At 29.4% G+C, this 26496-nt stretch overlaps 1 protein-coding gene across 11 annotated transcripts in view; it reads right to left on the reverse strand.

Moving 5' to 3' along the window:
• The window catches only part of LOC143228988 (uncharacterized), a 99115-nt gene that overhangs the window by 8037 nt on the left and 64582 nt on the right, over positions 1-26496 (reverse strand). For 7 of the 11 annotated variants that reach the window (XM_076460548.1, XM_076460549.1, XM_076460551.1 and 4 more), the window contains 10 exons: positions 25104-25179; positions 24862-24953; positions 24510-24654; positions 22468-22649; positions 21566-22161; positions 19963-20010; positions 18861-18964; positions 3844-3984; positions 2194-2316; positions 480-1072 (listed from right to left, as the gene is read on the reverse strand). In XM_076460548.1, coding sequence (XP_076316663.1) covers positions 480-1072; positions 2194-2316; positions 3844-3984; positions 18861-18964; positions 19963-20010; positions 21566-22161; positions 22468-22649; positions 24510-24654; positions 24862-24953; positions 25104-25179 — 2100 coding nt within the window. The remainder of the gene's footprint in view (positions 1-479; positions 1073-2193; positions 2317-3843; positions 3985-18860; positions 18965-19962; positions 20011-21565; positions 22162-22467; positions 22650-24509; positions 24655-24861; positions 24954-25103; positions 25180-26496) is intronic. The other 4 variants (XM_076460545.1, XM_076460554.1, XM_076460546.1 and 1 more) reach the window with 3 other exon arrangements.

The following is a 26496-nucleotide window of genomic DNA, read 5'->3' on the forward strand; positions in this document are numbered from 1 at the left end:
CACACTGATATTAATACTTATTTGGCTCAGCCGTAAGCTTGAGGATATATAATTCTACAATTCGAAGTTCAGTCCTTACGGTGCACACGGTATAAATGGCCTACGGAACATCTATGTACTTGAAAAAGAAAGATATCAATACTGCTAGAGCGTTTAAAGTGGGTGCAAGTGACATTTATGGGTGTTTAGCAACTAAGTTTTCAATTCTAACATTTCATTGCTAGATTATTTGCAATTCTATTTTGTTCTCAATCGGCGTAATTTCTATTTTAGTCAACTGTAAGTGTCGTCTATTGGTTCGGATATATAACCTGAAAATGTTAAGTCACTGGTGCAGAATATGTTTGTTAAACAGTTATAAAAATGATGTATGGTCAGGACGTTCATTGATTTGTTTTCTAATCAAACATGCTGTTTCAGTTTTAAAAATCCCTTTACTTTATTTTTTACACGTGCTTGGCATATGTCTGGAAAATTACCTTTGGAAATTCGAAGTGATTTTTCTTAAGGTAGGGTGACCGTTACCATTCATGGTCAGTTTTCCAGAACCATTCGCCAAGTTCCCAGGGTCAGCAGGTCTATTGGTCACTTTTACTGTGACTGACGGTGGCCCTGAACTTTGATTCGATGAAACTGAATTTGTAGAACTAACCGGAGAATGCGGAGGAGTCGATCCGTAAGTACTGGAGCTTTTGGAACTGGACGTTTTCACAGTTATCTGCATCATTGACTGGTTTGGTAGGGGCGAAGAAGACACGCTAGAAGAAGAACTGGTTGATGTAGAATCCGGGTGCTCTTGGTAGGATTTCTTATCGTGCTTACAGCCTCCATTTTGTTGAGTGAAACGGTTATTAGACATAGGATTCCCATAGGAGTTGATTGAAACCAGAGGTTTTGGTTTCGTGTAGTCAAAATAAGTATCCGGGCACTTCGGTTTAGGACCTCTGCTGTCGGTAATAGCGGGTTCTGTTTCATTATGGGTTGAAATAGGAGGACAGAGTGCGGAGGTCAGAACTGGTTTACGGAGCTGAATTGAGACTTTAGTACTGTGGTCGTTAGGACTGGTTGTAGACTACAAACATACAATGCCACATCATTACTCACACATTGAAATTGAACTGTTTTCAAAAAGTATTTGTGTTTTTTATTCAAACCCATGTCACAGAATCTCAAAAGACTGAAAATAAAAAATGATTATTGTATTTTTTTAGATGCAGGTAAAACGTTAAACTCGATAACTGATGAAATAATTTTTCAAAAGTAGTTCAAGCTACATGTATAATAATACACGTAATAATGCTAATAATGATAGCAGTCTATTTCAAAAGCTCCTAGGACGAGTTTGTGAAACACGAACTTACAAACGTGCTAATTGTGGAAATTCAAGTACAAAAATAAAATACTAAGATTTGAGTAGTCGTTAATTTCTTTAGAAAATGCGAAACAAAAGTGAACTTAAAACCAAGCAGACATTTAATTATGAGCCGTATTATAATAAATTTATTATGCTCTCTCTATACCAATGTGTTTTTACAATACGGAGAACGAATCGGACAAGCAAAATTCAATAATATATAATTCATGGTCGTGTACTGTTTCTTGGTTTTACCACAAGGATGTTTAAAAAGTGCCTTCATTTAAATAGTGTTTGATATCAAAAGAATTAGATAAATACATCGTTAACATGTAACACTAATGGAAAAATACATTAAGTACACAAAGTGTTAAACTAAAACATCAAAACGTAAATATATACAAAATATATGTACAGCATTAACAGAAAACACCATTGAGTACATACAACGTTAAGAAGAAATACAAATGATAAACACATTAAAAAAATAAAGCGTTAACAGAGAACTATAATGGTAAATACAGTAAGTAGATACAGGGTCAACAGAAAACACTAATGTATAAACACATTAAAAAGCTAAAGCGTTAACAGAGAACTACAATGGTAAATAAAGGAAATAGCTACAAGGTTAACATAAAACAATAATGGATATATATAATAAAGAGGTACAGAATTATCAGAGAACTGCGATAGGTAAATACAGTAAGTAGATGCAGTGTTAACAGAAAGCACTAAAAGATCAACACATTAAAGAGATATAGTGTTATGTACAACAATGACAAACCTAAAACTACTGAAACAACTACTGAAAACTAATAAATAAAAATAAGCAAATCTACCTTGTAAGAAGTTGGATCGACAAACATAAATGGATTAGAGACTAGTGGAGGAACATACGAACTATAACGTCGCTCTCTCAGTCTGGCAAGCTCAGGACCTCTGGCATCAGATTCATGCTCTAGCTGTGAGAGGTTAGTGTTAGTAGAAACAAGAAAGTTAGATATAAGCTAGCCCGGTGCCCGCAAACAACCTGTTATATAAGCATTTATACCGAATTGATCATAATGTAAAGTACCTTGTAAAAACTAGAAGCGAACAGGCCTTCGGAAAACATGTTATTTAAACATTTATACCGAATGTAATTAAAATGATAGCACCGTGTAAAAATTAAAATTGAGCAAACCAGTTCGACGCAACACGGCATGCTCACCTATCAGATGGCGTTAAACAAATGCAATAGTTTAGAGTAAAGTTTCGAAGGTGCATTTTGAAATTAAAGTCACAGGAGCAAAACTTAGAAAGGTACTTTTCGCTTAAGATATACGAGAAACTCGTATATTGAAATTCTCTCTTGCAGTTTTCAGTGTTATTTGGGTTACTTTCAGTTACGTAAATAAACGTCAAGCATTGGAGAATGGAATTCGTAGAATATTGTTTTAACTGTTTATACACTTCATTAAGCTAGCACCAATGGCTTTAAGCAACCCATACCAAACAGAAAAAGGAAAAATCTTTTTATTTATATTATGCAGAACTAATGAAAACACGAACTCCCCTTTATATATTTAAAAACGGCTGGTATGGATTGAGAAAATTTTTTTTATGTAGAGGAGCGAACAACATTTCGACATTATTCGCTCCTCTACATAAAACATTTTCTGAACCCATACCAGCCGTTTTTACATATATATTTTTCTCTACAAGTGGTTTTTCTCGTCATCACGAACTAACTCCCCTTCAGTTTCAATGAAACGAACAGGGTGTCCAAGGTCATTAATAATGTCTGTCTAAACTGTTTCTTTACATTAACCTTTTCGTTAAAATTTACTGTTTTACATTCATAACTAGAACTGGACAAGCAAGTTACAATTGGACAAACAAAATTTACCAAGCATATGTTTTTCTTTAACTTTATAAATATATATATCATAGCAAGTTGATATAAATATGCGTTAGAATTCCAGTTTCGTTATTTGAAGCCAAATAAAGATCTGATTTCTGACATGTTCCAGATCAAGTTCATTTTGCCATTGTAATCTGGTCTGTTAAAGGAAAAGGAAATATATGCCCACTATCACCAAATGTCAAAGTGTCCACACATAAAATGAACCTAGAAAATGTTCATGTTTTGCACCAAACCATTTGGAGTTAAACAAAAAACTTTACAGGTTCGAAAAAAAATTAGTAAAAAAGGAAGACATGCAATATTTATTTCCTACACCAACAAGCGTATCTGCACTAAACCAACCTGCCATGCATAAGACATCTAAAATAATGACGCAAACCTGTGGCCTGTGGAGTTTTAATCCAAACATCAAAGTAGAGAGTAAAACCATTTCCAAGCTTATGATCTACTATATAAATATTTCAAAGCTTAAAATGTATTTCTTTTCACAAAAAACAAAGTTTCAGTCTTCCGAAACCATTAAATGTTAATATTGCATATATTTAGTAACAGTTGTTCAGTACAATGCTCGTATTAAACCTACTTGCTGTTGGTCTGTGTTTCCATCGGAAAGAATTGCCAGTGGTAGTGAAACTGAGTGAGTTAAGAATGGAGGTAGTTTTGTAAAGGTGTTGCTAACTTCCTGATGTTTAGTATGAGTAGAAATGCCTGCTTGAGATTGGAGCTATAAAAAGTTTTAATGAATAAATTCCCCATTGAATTTATTCAGTGTTTATTCTTTGTATCAATAACTACGACAAAACAGTTGTAAATAACATACAGTTTTAGTCCAAAATATATAATATTAGCTAAGTTACATTAGCTATGAACGATTTGCCGTTTTACGAAGATCAACCATACCTATAAATTATTATAGAAATCAAATTAACCACTGAAGTTTTGTTGTTGTTGTTTCTATATTTCTATTAATTTGTTCATTTCGTTCCAATATTGAAAAGTATAGAAATACAGCAGTAAACTTGATTTTATAATAAAAAGTATAGAAATATTCCAGTCAACCTCATTTTATAATAAAAAATATAGAAACACAGCAGTCAACCTGATTTTATAATAAAAAGTATAGAAACATTGCAGTCAACCTGATTTTATAATAAAAGTATAGAAACACTGCAGTCAACCTGATTTTATAATAAAAAGTATAGAAACACTGCAGTCAACCTGATTTTATAATAAAAAGTATAAAAACACTGCAGTCAACCTGATTTTATAATAAAAGTATAGAAACATTGCAGTCAACCTGATTTTATAATAAAAAGTATAGAAACATTGCAGTCAACCTGATTTTATAATAAAAACTATAGAAACATTGCAGTCAACCTGATTTTATAATAAAAAGTATAGAAACACAGCAGTCAACCTGAATTTTATAATAAAAAGTATAGAAACACAGCACTCAACCTGATTTTATAATAAAAAGTAGAGAAACATTGCAGTGAACCTGATTTTATATTAAAAGTATCAACCTGAAACATTGCAGTCAACCTGATTTTATAATAAAAGTATAGAAACATTGCAGTCAACCTGATTTTATATTAAAAAGTATAAAAACATTGCAGTGAAACTGATTTTATATTAAAAAATATAGAAACATTGCAGTGAACCTGATTTTATATTAAAAAGTATAGAAACATTGCAGTAAACCTGATTTTATAATAAAAAGTATAGAAACATTGCAGTCAACCTGATTTTATAATAAAAAATATAGAAACATTGCAGTCAACCTGATTTTATAATAAAAGTATAGAAACACAGTCAACCTGATTTTATAGTCAACCTGATTTTATAATAAAAAGTATAGAAACACTGCAGTCAACCTGATTTTATAATAAAAGTATAGAAACATTGCAGTCAACCTGATTTTATAATAAAAAGTATAGAAACACTGCAGTCAACCTGATTTTATAATAAAACTGCAGTATAGAAAAACATCAGCAGTCAACCTGATTTTATAATAAAAGTTTAGAAACATTGCAGTGAACCTGATTTTATAATAAAAAGTATAGAAACACTGCAGTCAACCTGATTTTATAATAAAAAGTATAGAAACATTGCAGTCAAACTGATTTTATAATCAAAAGTATAGAAACATTGCAGTCAACCAGATTTTATAATAAAAACTATAGAAACATTGCAGTCAACCTGATTTTATAATAAAAAATAAAAACATTGTCAACCTGATTTTATAATAAAAAGTATAGAAACACAGCAGTCAACCTGATTTTATAATAAAAAGTATAGAAACACAGCAGTCAACCTGATTTTATAATAAAAGTATAGAAACATTGCAGTCAACCTGATTTTATAATAAAAAGTATAGAAACATTGCAGTCAACCTGATTTTATATTAAAAAGTATAGAAACATTGCAGTGAACCTGATTTTATATTAAAAAGTATAGAAACATTGCAGTGAACCTGATTTTATAATAAAAAGTATAGAAACATTGCAGTCAACCTGATTTTATAATAAAAGTATAGAAACATTGCAGTCAACCTGATTTTATAATAAAAGTATAGAAACATTGCAGTCAACCTGATTTTATAATAAAAAATATAGAAACACAGCAGTCAACCTGATTTTATAATAAAAAGTATAGAAACACTGCAGTCAACCTGATTTTATAATAAAAAGTATAGAAAACCTGATTTTATAATACTGCAGTCAACCTGATTTTATAATAAAAAGTATAGAAACATTGCAGTCAACCTGATTTTATAATAAAAAAGTATAGAAACACAGCAGTCAACCTGATTTTATAATAAAAAGTATAGAAACATTGCAGTCAACCTGATTTTATAATAAAAAGTATAGAAACACTGCAGTCAACCTGATTTTATAATAAAAGTATAGAAACACAGCAGTCAACCTGATTTTATAATAAAAGTATAGAAACATTGCAGTCAACCTGATTTTATAATAAAAAAGTATAGAAACATTGCAGTGAAACTGATTTTATAAAAAGTAAAAGTATATTTTATAATAAAAGTATAGAAACCTGATTTTATAATAAAATGTATAGAAACATTGCAGTGAACCTGATTTTATAATAAAAGTATAGAAACACAGCAGTCAACCTGATTTTATAATAAAAAAGTCATATAGAAACACAGCAGTCAACCTGATTTTATAATAAAAATATAGAAACATTGCAGTCAACCTGATTTTATAACAAAAAGTATAGAAACACTGCAGTCAACCTGATTTTATAATAAAAAGTATAGAAACACTGCAGTAAAGATTTTAACACACTGCAGTCAACCTGATTTTATAATAAAAAATTGTATAGAAACACAGCAGTAAACCTGATTTTATATTAAAAGTATAGAAACATTGCAGTGAACCTGATTTTATAATAAAAAGTATAGAAACATTGCAGTCAACCTGATTTTATAATAAAAAGTATAGAAACACAGCAGTCAACCTGATTTTATATTAAAAGTATAGAAACATTGCAGTAACCTGATTTTATAAATAAAAGTATAGAAACACTGCAGTCAACCTGATTTTATAACAAAAGTATAGAAACACAACAGTCAACCTGATTTTTATAATAAAAAGTACAGAAATATTGCTTTTGCATCAATCTGATTTTATATTAAAAAGTATAGAAACACTGCAGTCAACCTGATTTTATAATAAAAGGTATAGAAAAACAACAGTCAACCTGATTTTATAATAAAAAGTACAGAAATATTGCTCTCAACCTGTCAACCTGATTTTATAATAAAAGTACAGAAACATTGCAGTCAACCTGATTTTATAATAAAATTAGAGAAACACTGCAGTCAACCTGATTTTATAATAAAAGTATAGAAACACTGCAGTCAACCTGATTTTATAATAAACCTGAATAATAAAAATATAGAAACATTGCAGTCAACCTGATTTTATAATAAAATTATAGAAACACAGCAGTCAAACTGATTTTATAATAAAAAGTATAGAAACACAGCAGTCAACCTGATTTTATAACAAAAAGTATAGAAACACTGCAGTCAATCTGATTTTATAATAAAAAGTACAGAATCATTGTAGTCAACCTGATTTTATAATAAAAGTACAGAAACATTGCAGTTAACCTGATTTTATAATAAAAATTACAGAAACACTGTAGTCAACCTGATTTTATAATAAAAAGTATGAAAAAACTGCAGTCAACCTGATTTTATAATAAAAAGAATAAAAACACTGCAGTCAACCTGATTTTATATTAAAAAGTACAGAATCATTGCAGTCAATTTGATTTTATAATAAAAAGTATAGAAACATTGCAGTCAACCTGATTTTATAATAAAAATTATAGAAACACAGCAGTCAAACTGATTTTATAAAAAAAAAATAGAAACACAGCAGTCAACCTGATGTTCTAATAAAAAGTATAAAAACACTGCAGTCAGCCTGATTTTATAATAAAAAGTAGAGAAACACTGTAGTCAACCTGATTTTCTAATAACAAGTATAGAAAACTGCAGTGAACCTAATTTTATAATAAAAAGTATAGAAACCCAGCAGTCACCTGATTTTATAATAAACACTATAGAAACACTGCAGTCAACCTGATTTTATAATAAAAAATATTGCAGTGAACCGTACAAGTCAACCTGATTTTATAATAAAAAAATAGAAACACAGCAGTCAACCTGATTTTATAATAAAAGTATAGAAACACAGCAGTCAACCTGATTTTATAATAAAAGTATAGAAACATTGCAGTCAGAAACACTGCAGTCAACCTGATTTTATAATAAAAGTACTATAGAAACACTGCAGTGAAATTGATTTTATAACAAAAAGTGTAGAAACACTGCAGTCAACCTGATTTTATAATTGAAAGTATAGAAACATTGCAGTGAACCTGATTTTATAATAAAAAGTATAGAAACCCAGCAGTCACCTGATTTTATAATAAAAGTATTATAGAAACACTGCAGTCAACCTGATTTTATAATAAAAGTATAGAAACACTGCAGTTTTATAATAAAAAGTATAGAAACAAGTCCTGATTTTATAATAAAAAAGTATAGAAACATTGCAGTCAACCTGATTTTATAATAAAAAGTAACCTGATTTTATAATAAAAGATAGAAACATTGCAGTGATTTTATAATAAAAAGTATAGAAACAACCTGATTTTATAATAAAAAGTATAGAAACATTGCAGTCAACCTGATTTTATAATAAAAATAGTATAGAAACAAAAGTATAGAAACAGCAGTCAACCTGATTTTATAATAAAAGTATAGAAACATTGCAGTCAACATTTTAGAAAAGTATAGAAAACATTGCAGTGTCAACCTGATTTTATAATAAAAAGTATAGAAACATTGCAGTCAACCTGATTTTATAATAAAAGAAACATATAGTAAAAACATTGCAGTCAACCTGATTTTATAATAAAAGTATAGAAACATTGCAGTCAACCTGATTTTATAAAACAGTAAAACATTGTAACCTGATTTTAAACATTGCAGTCAACCTGATTTTATAATAAAATAGAAACATTGCAGTACAAAAAATATAGAAACAGCAGTCAACCTGATTTTATAATAAAAGTATAGAAACATTGCAGTCAACCTGATTTTATAATAAAAAGTATAGAAACATTGCAGTCAACCTGATTTTATAATAAAAAATATAGAAACATTGCAGTCAACCTGATTTTATAATAAAAAGTATAGAAACATTGCAGTCAACCTGATTTTATAATAAAAAGTATAGAAACATTGCAGTCAACCTGATTTTATAATAAAAAAATAGAAACACAGCAGTCAACCTGATTTTATAATAAAAAGTATAGAAACACTGCAGTCAACCTGATTTTATAATAAAAAGTATAGAAACCTGACACTGCAGTCAACCTGATTTTATAATAAAAAGTATAGAAACATTGCAGTCAACCTGATTTTATAATAAAAAAGTATAGAAACATTGCAGTCAACCTGATTTTATAATAAAAGTATACATTAATAAAAGTATAGAAACAGTATAGAACCTGATTTTATAAAAAGTAAAAAGAAACACAGTATAGAAACACAGAAACACTGCAGTCAACCTGTTTTAACCTGATTTTATTTTATAATAAAAGTATAGAAACACAGCAGTCAACCTGATTTTATAATAAAAGTATAGAAACACAGCAGTAAATCTGAATTTATATTAAAAAAAGTATAGAAACATTGCAGTGAACCTGATTTTATAATAAAAACTATAGAAACATTGCAGTGAACCTGATTTTATAATAAAAAGTATAGAAACCCAGCAGTCACCTGATTTTATAATAAACACTATAGAAACACTGCAGTCAACCTGATTTTATAACAAAAAATAGAAACACAACATTTTATAATAAAAGTATAGAAACACTGTATAGAAACAGAGAACCTGATTTTATAATAAAAGTATAGAAACAGTCAATCTGATTTTATAATAAAAGTATAGAAACACTGCAGTCAACCTGATTTTATAATAAAAGATATAGAAAACAACAGTCAACCTGATTTTATAATAAAAAAGTACAGAAATATTGCACCTGATTTTATAATAAAGTCAACCTGATTTTATAATAAAAGTATAGAAACATTGCAGTCAACCTGATTTTATAATAAAAATTAGAGAAACACTGCAGTCAACCTGATTTTCTAATAAAATGAATAAAAACACTGCAGTCAACCTAATTTTATATTAAAAAGTACAGAATCATTGCAGTCAACCTGATTTTATAATAAAAAATATAGAAACATTGCAGTCAACCTGATTTTATAATAAAATTATAGAAACACAGCAGTCAAACTGATTTTATAATAAAAAGTATAGAAACACAGCAGTCAACCTGATTTTATAACAAAAAGTATAGAAACACTGCAGTCAATCTGATTTTATAATAAAAAGTACAGAATCATTGTAGTCAACCTGATTTTATAATAAAAAGTACAGAAACATTGCAGTTAACCTGATTTTATAATAAAAATTACAGAAACACTGTAGTCAACCTGATTTTATAATAAAAAGTATAAAAAACTGCAGTCAACCTGATTTTATAATAAAAAGAATAAAAACACTGCAGTCAACCTGATTTTATATTAAAAAGTACAGAATCATTGCAGTCAATTTGATTTTATAATAAAAAGTATAGAAACATTGCAGTCAACCTGATTTTATAATAAAAATTATAGAAACACAGCAGTCAAACTGATTTTATAAAAAAAAATAGAAACACAGCAGTCAACCTGATGTTCTAATAAAAAGTATAAAAGTATATAAAAAAAAGTATAGAAACACTGCAGTCAACCTGATTTTATAATAAAAAGTATAGAAAACTGCAGTGAACCTAATTTTATAATAAAAAGTATAGAAACCCAGCAGTCACCTGATTTTATAATAAACACTATAGAAACACTGCAGTCAACCTGATTTTATAATAAAAATATAGAAACATTTTATAATAAAAAGTATAGAAACAGTCAACCTGATTTTATAATAAAAAGTATAGAAACACAGCAGTCAACCAGATTTTATAATAAAATGTATAGAAACACTGCAGTCAACCTGATTTTATAACAAAAAGTATAGAAACACAGCAGTCAACCTGATTTTATAATAAAAAGTATAGAAACACAGCAGTCAACCTGATTTTATAATAAAAAGTATAGAAACATTGCAGTCAACCTGATTTTATAATAAAAAGTATAGAAACACTGCAGTCAACCTGATTTTATAATAAAAAGTATAGAAACACTGCAGTCAACCTGATTTTATATTAAAAGTATAGAAACACTATAGAAACAAAAGTATGAAACAGTGAACCTGATTTTATAATAAAAGTATAGAAACACAGCAGTCAAGTCAACCTGATTTTATAATAAACACTATAGAAACACTGCAGTCAAATTGATTTTATAACAAAAAGTGTAGAAACACTGCAGTCAACCTGATTTTATAATAAAAAGTATAGAAACATTGCAGTCAACCTGATTTTATAATAAAAAGTATAGAAACACTTCAGGCAACCTGATTTTATATTAAAAAGTATAGAAAAACAACAGTCAACCTGATTTTATATTAAAAAATACAGAAACATTGCAGTCAACCTGATTTTATAATAAAAATTATAGAAACACTGCAGTCAACCTGATTTTATAATAAAAGAATAAAACACTGCAGTCAACCTAATTTTATATTAAAAAGTACAGAATCATTGCAGTCAACCTGATTTTATAATAAAAAAAAGTATAGAAACATTGCAGTCAACCTGATTTTATAATAAAATTATAGAAACACAGCAGTCAAACTGATTTTATAATAAAAAGTATAGAAACACAGCAGTCAACCTGATTTTATAATAAAAAGTATAGAAACACAGCAGTCAACCTGATTTTATAATAAAAGTATAGAAACACAGCAGTAAACCTGATTTTATAATAAAAAGTATAGAAACATTGCAGTCAACCTGATTTTATAATAAAAGTAAAAACACTGTAGTCAACCTGATTTTATAAAAAAAGTATTGTGAACCTGATTTTATTTATAGTAGAAACACTGCAGTCAACCTGATTTTATATAAAAAGTATAGAAACACTGTAGTCAACCTGATTTTATAATAAAAGAAAAACACTGCAGTGAAATTGATCACAGTCAACCTGATTTTATAATAAAAGTATAGAAACATTGCAGTCAACCTGATTTTAGAAACACTGCAGTCAACCTGATTTTATAATAAAAGTATAGAAACAACAAAAGTATAGAAACAGAGCAGTCAACCTGATTTTATAATAAAAAGTATAGAAACACTGCAGTCAACCTGATTTTATAATAAAAAGTATAGAAAAACAACAGTCAACCTGATTTTATAATAAAAAGTACAGAAATATTGCTGTCAACCTGATTTTATAATAAAGAGTATAGAAACATTGCAGTCAATCTGATTTTATATTAAAAAGTATAGAAACACTGCAGTCAACCTGATTTTATAATAAAAGGTATAGAAAAACAACAGTCAACCTGATTTTATAATAAAAAGTACAGAAATATTGCTGTCAACCTGATTTTATAATAAAGAGTATAGAAACATTGCAGTCAATCTGATTTTATATTAAAAAGTACAGAAACATTGCAGTCAACCTGATTTTATAATAAAAATTAGAGAAACACTGCAGTCAACCTGATTTTCTAATAAAAAGAATAAAAACACTGCAGTCAACCTAATTTTATATTAAAAAGTACAGAATCATTGCAGTGAACCTGATTTTATAATAAAAAATATAGAAACATTGCAGTCAACCTGATTTTATAATAACAATTATAGAAACACAGCAGTCAAACTGATTTTATAATAAAAGTATAGAAACACAGCAGTCAACCTGATTTTATAACAAAAAGTATAGAAACACTGCAGTCAATCTGATTTTATAATAAAAAGTACAGAATCATTGTAGTCAACCTGATTTTATAATAAAAAGTACAGAAACATTGCAGTTAACCTGATTTTATAATAAAAAGTACAGAAACACTGTAGTCAACCTGATTTTATAATAAAAAGTATAAAAAACTGCAGTCAACCTGATTTTATAATAAAAAGAATAAAAACACTGCAGTCAACCTGATTTTATATTAAAAAGTACAGAATCATTGCAGTCAATTTGATTTTATAATAAAAAGTATAGAAACATTGCAGTCAACCTGATTTTATAATAAAAATTATAGAAACACAGCAGTCAAACTGATTTTATAAAAAAAAGTATAGAAACACAGCAGTCAACCTGATGTTCTAATAAAAAGTATAAAAACGCTGCAGTCAACCTGATTTTATAATAAAAAGTATAGAAACACAGCAGTCGACCAAATTTTATAATAAAATGTATAGAAACACTGCAGTCAACCTGATTTTATAATAAAAAGTATAGAAACATTGCAGTCAACCTGATTTTATAATAAAAATAGTATAGAAACAAAAAGTATAGAAACAGCAGTCAACCTGATTTTATAATAAAAACACTAGAAACACTGCAGTCAACCTGATTTTATAATAAAAACTATAGAAACACTGCAGTCAACCTGATTTTATAATAAAAGTATAGAAACATTGCAGTCAACCTGATTTTATAATAAAAAGTATAGAAACACTGCAGTCAACCTGATTTTATAATAAAAGTATAGAAACATTGCAGTCAACCTGATTTTATAATAAAAGTATAGAAACACTGCAGTCAACCTGATTTTATAATAAAAGTATAGAAACACTGCAGTCAACCTGATTTTATAATAAAAAGTATAGAAACATTGCAGTCAACCTGATTTTATAATAAAAAGTATAGAAACACTGCAGTCAACCTGATTTTATAATAAAAGATAGAAACTTCAGTCAACCTGATTTTATAATAAAAGTATAGAAACATTGCAGTGAATCTGATTTTATATTAAAAAGTATAGAAACATTGCAGTGAACCTGATTTTATATCAAAAAGTATAGAAACACAGCAGTCAACCTGATTTTATAATAAAAGAATAGAAACACTGCAGTCAACCTGATTTTATATAAAAAAAGTATAGAAACATTGCAGTCAACCTGATTTTATAATAAAAAGTATAGAAACATTGCAGTCAGCCTGATTTTATAATAAAAATTATAGAAACACAGCAGTCAAACTGATTTTATAATAAAAAGTATAGAAACACTGCAGTCAACCTGATTTTATAATAAAAAGTATAGAAACATTGTAGTCAACCTGATTTTATAATAAAAAGTATAGAAACATTGCAGTCAACCTGATTTTATAATAAAAATTATAGAAACACTGCAGTCAACCTGATTTTATAATAAAAGTATAGAAACACTGCAGTCAACCTGATTTTATAATAAAAGAATAGAAACACTGCAGTCAACCTGATTTTATATTAAAAAGTATAGAAACATTGCAGTCAACCTGATTTTATAATAAAAAGTATAGAAACATTGCAGTCAACCTGATTTTATAATAAAAAGTATAGAAACACTGCAGTCAACCTGATTTTATAATAAAAAGTATAGAAACACTGCAGTGAACCTGATTTTATAATAAAAAGTATAGAAACACAGCAGTCAACCTGATTTTATAATAAAAAGTATAGAAACACTGCAGTCAACCTGATTTTATAATAAAAAATATAGAAACATTGCAGTGAACCTGATTTTATAATAAAAAGTATAGAAACACAGCAGTCAACCTGATTTTATAATAAAATGTATAGAAACACTGCAGTCAACCTGATTTTATAATAAAAAGTATAGAAACACTGCAGTCAACCTGATTTTATAATTAAAAAGTATAGAAACATTGCAGTGAACCTGATTTTATAATAAAAAGTATAGAAACCCAGCAGTCACCTGATTTTATAATAAACACTATAGAAACACTGCAGTCAACCTGATTTTACAACAAAAAGTATAGAAACAGAGCAGTCAACCTGATTTTATAATAAAAAGTATAGAAACACTGCAGTCAACCTGATTTTATAATAAAAGGTATAGAAAAACAACAGTCAACCTGATTTTATAATAAAAAGTACAGAAATATTGCTGTCAACCTGATTTTATAATAAAGAGTATAGAAACATTGCAGTCAATCTGATTTTATATTAAAAAGTATAGAAACACTGCAGTCAACCTGATTTTATAATAAAAGGTATAGAAAAACAACAGTCAACCTGATTTTATAATAAAAAGTACAGAAATATTGCTCTCAACCTGATTTTATAATAAAGAGTATAGAAACATTGCAGTCAATCTGATTTTATATTAAAAAGTACAGAAACATTGCAGTCAACCTGATTTTATAATAAAAATTAGAGAAACACTGCAGTCAACCTGATTTTCTAATAAAAAGAATAAAAACACTGCAGTCAACCTAATTTTATATTAAAAAGTACAGAATCATTGCAGTCAACCTGATTTTATAATAAAAAATATAGAAACATTGCAGTCAACCTGATTTTATAATAACAATTATAGAAACACAGCAGTCAAACTGATTTTATAATAAAAAGTATAGAAACACAGCAGTCAACCTGATTTTATAACAAAAAGTATAGAAACACTGCAGTCAATCTGATTTTATAATAAAAAGTACAGAATCATTGTAGTCAACCTGATTTTATAATAAAAAGTACAGAAACATTGCAGTTAACCTGATTTTATAATAAAAATTACAGAAACACTGTAGTCAACCTGATTTTATAATAAAAAGTATAAAAAAACTGCAGTCAACCTGATTTTATAATAAAAAGAATAAAAACACTGCAGTCAACCTGATTTTATATTAAAAAGTACAGAATCATTGCAGTCAATTTGATTTTATAATAAAAAGTATAGAAACATTGCAGTCAACCTGATTTTATAATAAAATTATAGAAACACAGCAGTCAAACTGATTTTATAAAAAAAAGTATAGAAACACAGCAGTCAACCTGATTTTATAATAAAAAGTATAGAAACATTGCAGTCAGCCTGATTTTATAATAAAAAGTAGAGAAACACTGTAGTCAACCTGATTTTCTAATAACAAGTATAGAAAACTGCAGTGAACCTAATTTTATAATAAAAAGTATAGAAACACAGCAGTCAACCTGATTTTATAATAAAAAGTATAGAAACACTGCAGTCAACCTGATTTTATAATAAAAAATATAGAAACATTGCAGTGAACCGGATTTTATAATAAAAAGTATAGAAACACAGCAGTCAACCTGATTTTATAATAAAATGTATAGAAACACTGCAGTCAACCTGATTTTATAACAAAAAGTATAGAAACACAGCAGTCAACCTGATTTTATAATAAAAAGTATAGAAACACTGCAGTCAACCTGATTTTATAATAAACACTATAGAAACACTGCAGTGAAATTGATTTTATAACAAAAAGTGTAGAAACACTGCAGTCAACCTGATTTTATAATAAAAGTATAGAAACATTGCAGTCAACCTGATTTTATAATAAAAAGTATAGAAACCCAGCAGTCACCTGATTTTATAATAAACATTATAGAAACACTGCAGTCAAATTGATTTTATAACAAAAAGTGTAGAAACACTGCAGTCAACCTGATTTTATAATAAAAAGTATAGAAACATTGCAGTCAACCTGATTTTATATTAAAAAGTATAGAAACACAGCAGTCAACCTGATTTTATAATAAAAACTATAGAAACATTGCATTGAATATGATTTTATAGTAAAAAGTAGAGAAACATTGCAGTCAACTTGATTTTATAATAAAAAGTATAGAAACATTGCAGTCAACCTGATTTTATAATAAAAGTATAAAAACATTGCAGTCAACCTGATTTTATAATAAAAGTATAGAAACAAAACCTGATTTTATAATAAAAAATAGTATAAAAACCCACCAGTCAACCTGATTTTATAACAAAAAGTATAGAAACACAGCAGTCAACCTGATTTTATAATAAAAAGTATAGAAATATTGCGGTCAACCTGATTTTACAACAAAAAGTATAGAAACATTGCAGTCAACCTGATTTTATATTAAAAGGTATAGAAACATTGCAGTCAACCTGATTTTATAATAAAAAGTATAGAAACATTGCAGTTAACCTGATTTTATATTAAAAGTATAGAAACATTGCAGTGAACCTGATTTTATATTAAAAAGTATAGAAACACTGCAGTCAACCTGATTTTATAATAAAAAATATAGAAACATTGCAGTGAACCTGATTTTATAATAAAAAGTAGAGAAACATTGCAGTCAACCTGATATATATAATAAAAAGTATAGAAACATTGCAGTGAATTTGATTTTATATTAAAAAGTATAGAAACATTGCAATGAACCTGATTTTATATTAAAAAGTATAGAAACACTGCAGTCAACCTGATTTTATAACAAAAAGTATAGAAACACAGCAGTCAACCTGATTTTATAACAAAAAGTATAGAAACACAGCAGTCAACCTAAATTTTATAATAAAAAATATAGAAACATTGCAGTCAACCTGATTTTATAATAAAAAGCATTGAAACACTGCAGTCAACCTGATTTTATAACAAAAAGTATAGAAACACAGCAGTCAACCTGATTTTATAATAAAAAGAATAGAAACACAGCAGTCAACCTGATTTTATAATAAAAAGTATAGAAACACAGCAGTCAACCTGATTTTATAATAAAAAGTATAAAAACGTTGCAGTGAACCTGATTTTATATTAAAAAGTATAGAAACATTGCAGTGAACCTGATTTTATATTAAAAAGCATAGAAACATTGCAGTGAACCTGATTTTATATTAAAAAGTATAGAAACATTGCAGTGAACCTGATTTTATATTAAAAAGTATTGAAACATTGCAGTCAACCTGATTTTATATTAAAAAGTATAGAAACATTGCAGTGAACCTGATTTTATATTAAAAAGTATAGAAACACTGCAGTCAACCTGATTTTATAATAAAAAGTATAGAAACATCCCAGTCAACCTGATTTTATAATAAAAAGTATAGAAACACTGCAGTCAACCTGATTTTATAATAAAAAATAGAGCTGTTAATTTCCAATAATTTGCTGACTTTCGATGTTTAAATTGAAAATCGTACCTACACTTATATCTTTTAAATCGCAAGCCTTACCTATTCTTAATATCTTTTAAACCGTTAAGCCTTACCTATACTTATATCGTTTATGATCTGCTTAAAAATGGGCACAAACATTTTCAATAAAATTTTATTGTATATTTGTTTTGTTTATGGCAAAGTGTCTAAGGCCATCTTTAAATTTTAAACTGCTGATCAGAAGAAAGGCAACCAGCTCGTAGGGTCCGACGCCAACTATTGGGCTACTATTTAACAACTAACATTGGCAGTTACTGCCACTTTAAAACGCTTCCACGGTTAAAAGGATAAAAATTAGCGTCAGGTTTCGATTTCAAGATACAGATATCGCGCTTCGAGAGCTATAACTACAAGATATTCGTTCAAGATATTCTGTTTGCTAAAATTTTAGCGCTATTTATACGTCAACTGTTATTCGTCATAGTTTCTGAAATGTGAACCTATATCTTCACTCTAAAGAAAATATCGCTAAGCTGAAATGTTTCGATTTTCTCAGTGGTTGGTTGGTTGTTTTTTTTGTGTGTGTGTTTAATAGCATGAAGCAACTAGGCTATTTGCGCCTAGTTTTCTGAGTGAAACCCCAGTTTTATTTTCTGATGCTCAGAAATCTCACTAATCATGCTCCCCCTTCTAATGTTACGGTAAATTCAACTATTCATTGGTAAAAGAGTAGCCCAAGAGGTGACGGTGAGTGGTGGCATGACTACGAGTTATCTTACACTGCTAAATTAGGGACGGCTACTGCAGATAAAACTCGTGTAGCCTTGCGCTAAATCCAAAAACAAATACTATTAGTTATATAACAAAAATAGACGAATTAAACTTATAGAATCAACAAAAAATATGTATATATCGCAATATTTCAGAAGCAAAAAAAATTTAGTTTTTCTACATTTACGTTAAACTGTTATTTAAGATTTACAACATGAATAAACTAACCTGCGCACTATTTTTTTGCTGGGATTTGCTCTCGGGCAGAATCCCGCTGTCTGTGGTTCCAAACATCTTTTTGTGAACAATTCTAAATTCTTCCATTAACTTTTCTACAAGGTGATAAAAAACACTTGACAGTTTAAAGGAAAATTAAAAAGAAAACATCTCAAAGTTGATACGTTTTTATATTAAATGAAGACTTAAGGCTTAAGTACTAGTATACCTTAATGAGATAAATAACAATAAAAAGCAACAAAAAGAGTGGCATGTGAATTTATCCTTATCAATACATTGTTGAAGAAGGTCAGTGTTCCATTTTTATCCATGGACTACAAGGTATTGTGTCCCCTTTAAACTTATTCTAATAGTTCATGAATAAACTTGTATTACAATATTTTATTAACACCAACAAAAATAGACCTTTAAGTAGTAGTGGTAACTAAACAAATTAATCGGTCAATGCATGTGTAGTATACTTGGATCGAGATAACTTTTACCATAGTGATATAACTTCGTTTTAGTAAATTATAACAGATATAGAATGTCCGTCCTTTGAAGTCAGTAGCACCATTCATCAGGCCTCATTGCATCACCCCAGTGGCGGATTAACACACTTCAAGCCCAGAGACAGTGAATAATATGCCACCCTTTAAGTTTTTGGTTGCTGACGTTGTACAAGAAAAGTGTCACTTCACCGTTAAATACACATCTTGATCCACTGATATGCATTTGTGTATTTGTTTTTTGAATATGTACAATTTTAATTGTTATTGATATTTTAATAACACAAATCTCGCTCGAAAAAATGATTTATTCATAGCTATAATTTCTAATAACACTCCCAATCTAAAAGAAACATTCTAAAAAGAAACTCGTTCCCTTTCTAATAATTCTTCCTTTCTCAATTAACACTCTTTACGTATAGCCTAAAATGTTTGAGGCCCCTCATTTGCCTCGGAATTCCCTGAACAGCAGTCACGTCTATCCCTCCAGGTTGGACCTCCGCTTCTCTTCCACTGTTGCAATTAGCTAAAAAATGTTTTTTTCTCTTTTAAAAAATGTCATAAATTAGTAATTTGATACTTAATAGAAATTACACACTCCTTACCATGTTGCTTCTTCCTAATAAACTGTTCTTCAGATTTCTTGTTTTCGACTGTAAAAAACAGTTGGTGTTTATAGTTCTTACTTTTCGCTTTAACAATCATCACCATATAATTTTACACACTTATAATACATTTAATGAAATCTTATTATTTATTAGCATTGTATTATATATATATATCTTAATGGCATCAGTCAATCGGATGTTGTTTTTTTAATAAATGATTGAAAACCAAAATGTATTTACAAGTTCTACAACAAAACTTTCAATAAACTTCAATAAGAACGTATGTATACGTAAAATAATGTTTCTCTTTTACACTATCAGAAAACGTGTAAATACTTATAAGACACTCATGATGGTCCCATGATGGTACAGCGATAAGTCTATGGATTTACAATTCTAAAATCAGGGGTTCGATTCCCTTCGGTAGACTCAGCTGATAGCCCGATGTGGCTTTGCTAATAGAAAACACACACACACACTTTGATGTTAGAAAAGCACATAGATTCAAGATGTCTTGATAACATTGCATAAGAACCTCATAATCCAAGTGCTTTCGAAAGATGGATCTTTTTTCTGCAGGAGTAAACTGGGAATGTTATGAGACACAACCGTGACTTTCAAGTGAAACAACTGACTCATTTCCAATGTGAAAAATAGAAAAAAAATTAGTGACCCAAAGTTAAACCTGATACATTTACAAGGGTATTTATAACACAATCGCGAACACGATGCAACTAACTATGCAAACACGGGTTTGTTTTAAAATACTTTAAAGTCAATTGATTTTAATAGTTGAAGAGTCCAACTTAAGATTCCCAATGAATAATTTAAAATTTTATCGCATGTTTATATTAGAAAATATATTTATAACCTGACATTAGCCAACAGTAAATGACACACACAATCCCATTTTCCTTAATGATGGTTCAATTGAATTTGGTTATGAAATCACCAAAGTATTTTGTTGATCATCAGAGGCTGCTATCAAATTGTGAATTTTTGTTGATCATCAGAGGCTGCTATCAAATTATGAATGGCTATTCCTGTGATTATTTATGACTCAATTGATGTTATTCGCATGCTTAAGGAAATGAGTACCAGCACAGATTCTCCTCCTTCCTATTAGGGTGTCCCTTTACAGCACGTTTGTTAGAGTGAATTCAAGTAGTGTTGAGTCTTCCCTAATTCCGAACCATTTACCACCAGGAGGTAGTCAGCAGACAGATACCACTTTTACGTTATACTATGTTATAATGTATAATTGCATATTTTATTGTTATAATTTTTAATTTGCAAAACCAAATATCCAATGCAAACAAAAGTATTTTTTATACTGTTACTGTTATGCGTTTGAGGAAATGATCGAGTTTTAGTACGATTACCTTCACAATAATAAACCTCTCTAAAAAAAAAAAAAAAACCGGTAATTGAAAAAGTTCGAATGCTTTGGCTTGTCATTTATAAAAAAAATAATAAATTCATAAACTAAAGTCGTAATGGGGATTCAAAGAAACCACTAAACCTAGTGTCTTGTGTTGTACACCTTGAAATATGTTGGGTATTTATTGTATTTTTCATTCATAGCTGTATTAGCTCTTACCTGGAAACTGCTTTGATCTCATTTTCCAATCTGGGGAACTGGTGTTACTCGTATTTGTACTATCCGTGCTTTGTCTTCTTCCTGCTAAGTTATTAATATCTGCTAAGAATGGTCGTTTTGGCAATGATCCTGCAGCATCAAAGCGCTTCTTTTCTTCCTCTAGTTTTCTTCTTTCTTCTGCTATTCTCTCCGCTTCTAAAAGCAGTTTTCTATGCTCTTCTTCGATTTTTTGCCTTTCTTTTGCCAACTTTGCTTCCTGGTTTTTTATTGTTTGTTCCTCTTCTTGTCTGATTGATTCTCTTAATCTGTCGATATCAACTCTTTCGCTTAGATCCAGAGAGCCGTTGGAACTGGTATTAGAAGACTGTTTACAAACGTCACTGTGAGATCCAACCAAACTTTGGGCTTCTTCTAACATTCTGGTATCTTCTTCAGCTTCTTCTAACATCCTGGTATTTTCTTCAACTTCTGCTACCGAGAAATCCTGCTCTGACTCTGAGGTGAATCCGTTGATTCTATTTCTCGAACTGAACGAACTAGAAGGACTGCTCCAAGCCTTACCATTCAAAGAGCTTTGCCCAATAACACCAGAGTCCCTAGAATAGAGATATAACTGTTCCCTTTTAAAAAATAATTTATTCATCAAGAAAACACTCGCTAATAATAAAATGTTGCATCCGTCAAAATTCTTTATCAAATTGAATTTTTATATATATTTTTTTATCTTAAAGATAATTACTTTTATCAACGCCTAATAAACTCGTAATAATATCGATAATATTTTTAATTGTTATTTAACTTCAAACCTATTTCTTTGTTTATTTTATTTTCGTTCATTCTTTTAGTTTGCAAGTTTGAATTGTTTATTTAAAAAATTGTAAAAAGTTACTGATCAGTAATACCGATCGGATAATCCGTCTTCTTCCTGAAGAGAAGACAGTTTCGTTATTTCGTCCTCTTTAAGCTTGGAACTGCTACCATAGTGTGGGTACCTCTTGATTTTTTCGTCAGGAAACAAGTCTAGGCCTGCCCCCTTGCGAACAGTTAGGTCCATCGTTTTACTAGACTTTAATAAAGCCACGGCCTATAATGATGTAAAATAAATAGTATGTTAACTTGAAGATACGTATTTTACCAGTATTTCTCTAACTAGACGTAATAGATTTCTTGTCAAAAAATAAAAGTCGTTAGCCAAATATAGTGTATCTGAATATCTCACTTTATAAAGTTAAGTTCACAAAAACGCTTATTATTTTACATAATAAAACAAATCAGAAACCTATAGAACGATAAAATTCTTATCTAAACTTCAACAAACGCACTGTAATAATTTATTTAACAATCTAAGACATTTTAAACCACCAATAAGTAGTTTTTTAATCATTATTATGATAGAATAAATAATTTTAAAATATTATCAAGTATTGTTCAAACATAAATTTCTCAGATATTTTATAGCTAGTTACATCTTTCTGATTATTAACAACTGGTGCCTTGGTTCACAGTATAATTTCTGTATACCAATAGATCCTCATCGTTACTGTATCGACGTTTCGTCGTTGTGCGCAACCTGGGAGGATCAGGTTTATATCGAAATATAATATTTTGTTTGTTTCTTATGAATTTTGCGCAAATCTACTCGATGGTTAGTAGTGGTAAGACTTAGGGAAATCATCTAGTGAATACCACCCACCACAAACTATTTTACCAATGAACAGTGGGATCGACCATCATCATACGTCCCCACGACTGAAAAGGCGAGCATGTTTGGTGAATGGGGTTTCAACCCACATCTCCCAGCCTGTGAGTCAAGCGACCTAACCACTAAGTCATGCCATGCCGAAAATAATACAATTTTTATTAGAGAGCAGTAGCGTCTAATAATATAAAACTGTGAATTATTTTAGTATAGAAATGTTACAATATATATGTTTTTCAATAGGAATCGATTCATATCTATCTATACATAAATATATACAGTTAAACTGGAATTGTTTGAAAACGTTAAATTACAAATATAAGCCACACATAACATCGACAGTTTTATAGGTTTTGTACAGCTATATTTTTTCAGCTCAATTTCTCAGGTCTTTATTAAGAATTATCAGAAAAAGGCTTAATTTAACTTTATAACCAATGCTTTATTGCCTTGCTATAACGCTTAACCCACAATGTACTTTCAAGTGACAAACGTCCTGACAAATAATTTTTAAAAAATGATCAAAGTGTTATAAAATTTGAATCACAATTATTCACATATGTCTACACATTTTAGTGATTAGTGCTGCAACAACGGTTTTTGTTTGTTTTGCATTTCGCGCAAAGCTACTCGAGGGCTATCTGCGCTAGCCGTTCCTAATTTAGCAGTGTAAGACTAGAGGGAAGACAGCTAGTCATCACCACCCACCGCCAACTCTTGAGCTACTCTTTTACCAACGAATAGTAGGATTGACTGTCACATTATAATGCCTCCACAGCTGAAAGATCAAGCACGTTTGGTGCGAGGGGGATTCGAACCCGCGGATTACGAGTCGAGCGCATTAACCACCTGGCCATGACGAGCCACAACGGTTTTTAACTTGTTTCTAAGTTGAGCTAAATAAAGAAACAAAGACGGTTTTAAATACGATAATTAGGCTTAGCTGAGTATCTCTATATATCTGTAACTAAGTTTAGCCTATTTTATAATCGTGACCGTTACGCAAAAGATTACATATTTTTATACTGTGAAGCATTTATATTAACCTTATTCCATGGTTCCTCCGAATTAAAGAATTGTTTTCAAGGCAGAGTGAATTATTTGAATAGTTTCTAATAAGTAATTTAGTTATTATATCTTGGTAAAATCTATGCAGTATCTGCTAGTTTTGAAATAAACCATCTTATTACATAAATGAAAAAGAATTATTATTAGATTTCTTTCTTTTTTTCTAAATCTACATACTTCTGAAAATTTAATATTTAAGAAGCTGTCTTCGTTCATTTCTATTATCTGGTCGCCAACCTGCAAGCCTGCTTTTTCTGCCAACCCCCCTGGTTTTACAGTCTGGACATAGATACCTGGCATCTCTGGAGGTCCCTTCGCGATGCTAAAACCAAGAAACAAAGGCTTAGTAAGAGAACTTTTAAACTTCATAAATCCAGATATTGTGATATTAAAACATTACAGATATTACAAAATTATTGGATAATAATATCGTCTAGAGTTAACTATTATGGACAGCAGTAACTAGTAAAGTTTACTAATATTTATTATTTCGTGGTTAGATTGACCAGAATAGTTAACAATTCCTGACCTGCAACCAATCCCTGAGGCTCCTATGGACGTCAACTGAATGTTTGTCTCCTTTGTTTCTTCAAAACTAGAATTACCGCTACTAATAGAATGCTGAAAAGAGAAAATTGACAAGTATTTATAAGTCATAGAAAAATGCTGAATTTATTAACTTATAAATAGTAGAAATGATTGTGAACTTGAATAAAATTGAAATATAAAGTTTTCTAACTGCAGAAAATTAAAACTGAGAAGACGACTCACAGATCCATCTAAAATTGATCCACTTGGCGAAAGTTTGGGATTGACTAGCTTCCAAGTCAAAGGGTCTTCTTTATTGCTAAAAAAAAAGTATAATATTAGTTTAAACTTAGCAAAAGAAGGAATGTTGTGTAAAAGAAAGAAGAAAATAGAGAAAAATAATCCAATGGGCCCGGCGTGGCCAGGTCGTTAAGATACTCCACTCGTAATCTGAGGGTTATGGATTCGAATCCCCGTCACACCAAACATGCTTGCTCTTCCAGCTGGGGGAGAGGGCGTTATAATGTGACGGTCAATCTCATTATTCGTTGGTAAAAGAGTATCCCAAGAGTTAGCGGTGGGTGGTGATGACAAGCTATCTTATCCCTTGTCTTACACTCCTAAATTAGGACGGCTAGCGCAGATAGCCCTCTTGTAGCTTTGTGCGAAATTCAAAAACAAAACAACAATGATCCAATGAAGATTTTTAAAATATATATATCCACGTGACATCAACATTTTTCAAAATCATGATCTATAAGAAAATGCTAGTTTTATCTTCGTAAATATACTCTGGCAGGGTATTCTCATTTGAAGATGATAAGATAAAAGTAGTCTTACTGTATTCCAGAGTTCGAAAGACATACTTTGAATTTCAAATATTTTTATTTTTTATCAGAATTTCAGGGAAAAGCTATACAAGGTTACCTCCAACTTTCGTCTGATAGACTTGTGGAAGACTGACTGTTACTCTTACAACGTACATCCACGTCCCCAAGTTGCGGATCGTAACGGATCGCGAACCATTGGATTTACAGTCCGAGCTCGTTAACCTCGAAGGCCTTTTGTTCTTTACTTATCATAATAAGAAAAATTAATTTTTTTGCAAATCAAAATATAAAGTTATTGGTTCAAACAGCAGTTTAAAACCTTTTTTTTAAAAAAAAAAGGAAAATTGCTACATCAAAAGTTCTTAAATTGATTATAAGCTGAGATGGGTAGAGAAAGAGAAGATGATTTTATATACGATAATTAGGCTTAGCTGCGTGTTTTTATGTGTCTATTGAATTTGGCCAAAATAACTTGAGTGTATATTTTCGTGTATTAATCAACGGTTTAAATACATTTTTAGGAAATCTACAAAACATTGTTTTGCTGCATGTATCTTCTGCTGTTTGATATTGAGCTAAAAAGCGTTCACCTAGAATACAGAATTTTTTTATTATTATTATAGAACATCGATAATAAATCTTAAAATATAAGAAAGGTTGTAAAGATAATATATATATGTGTGTGTGTACATATTATCAAGCAGTTATAAATAAAACTAGTACTGTAAATGCATTACGATATCATTATAAGGTACGCCGCCTGTAAACAAACAGGAAAGGGTGAGATTAATTTATCAATTACTTTT

The sequence above is a fragment of the Tachypleus tridentatus genome, chromosome 10, assembly GCF_004210375.1.
Source record: "Tachypleus tridentatus isolate NWPU-2018 chromosome 10, ASM421037v1, whole genome shotgun sequence".
NCBI classification, from domain to species: Eukaryota; Metazoa; Arthropoda; class Merostomata; order Xiphosura; family Limulidae; genus Tachypleus; species Tachypleus tridentatus.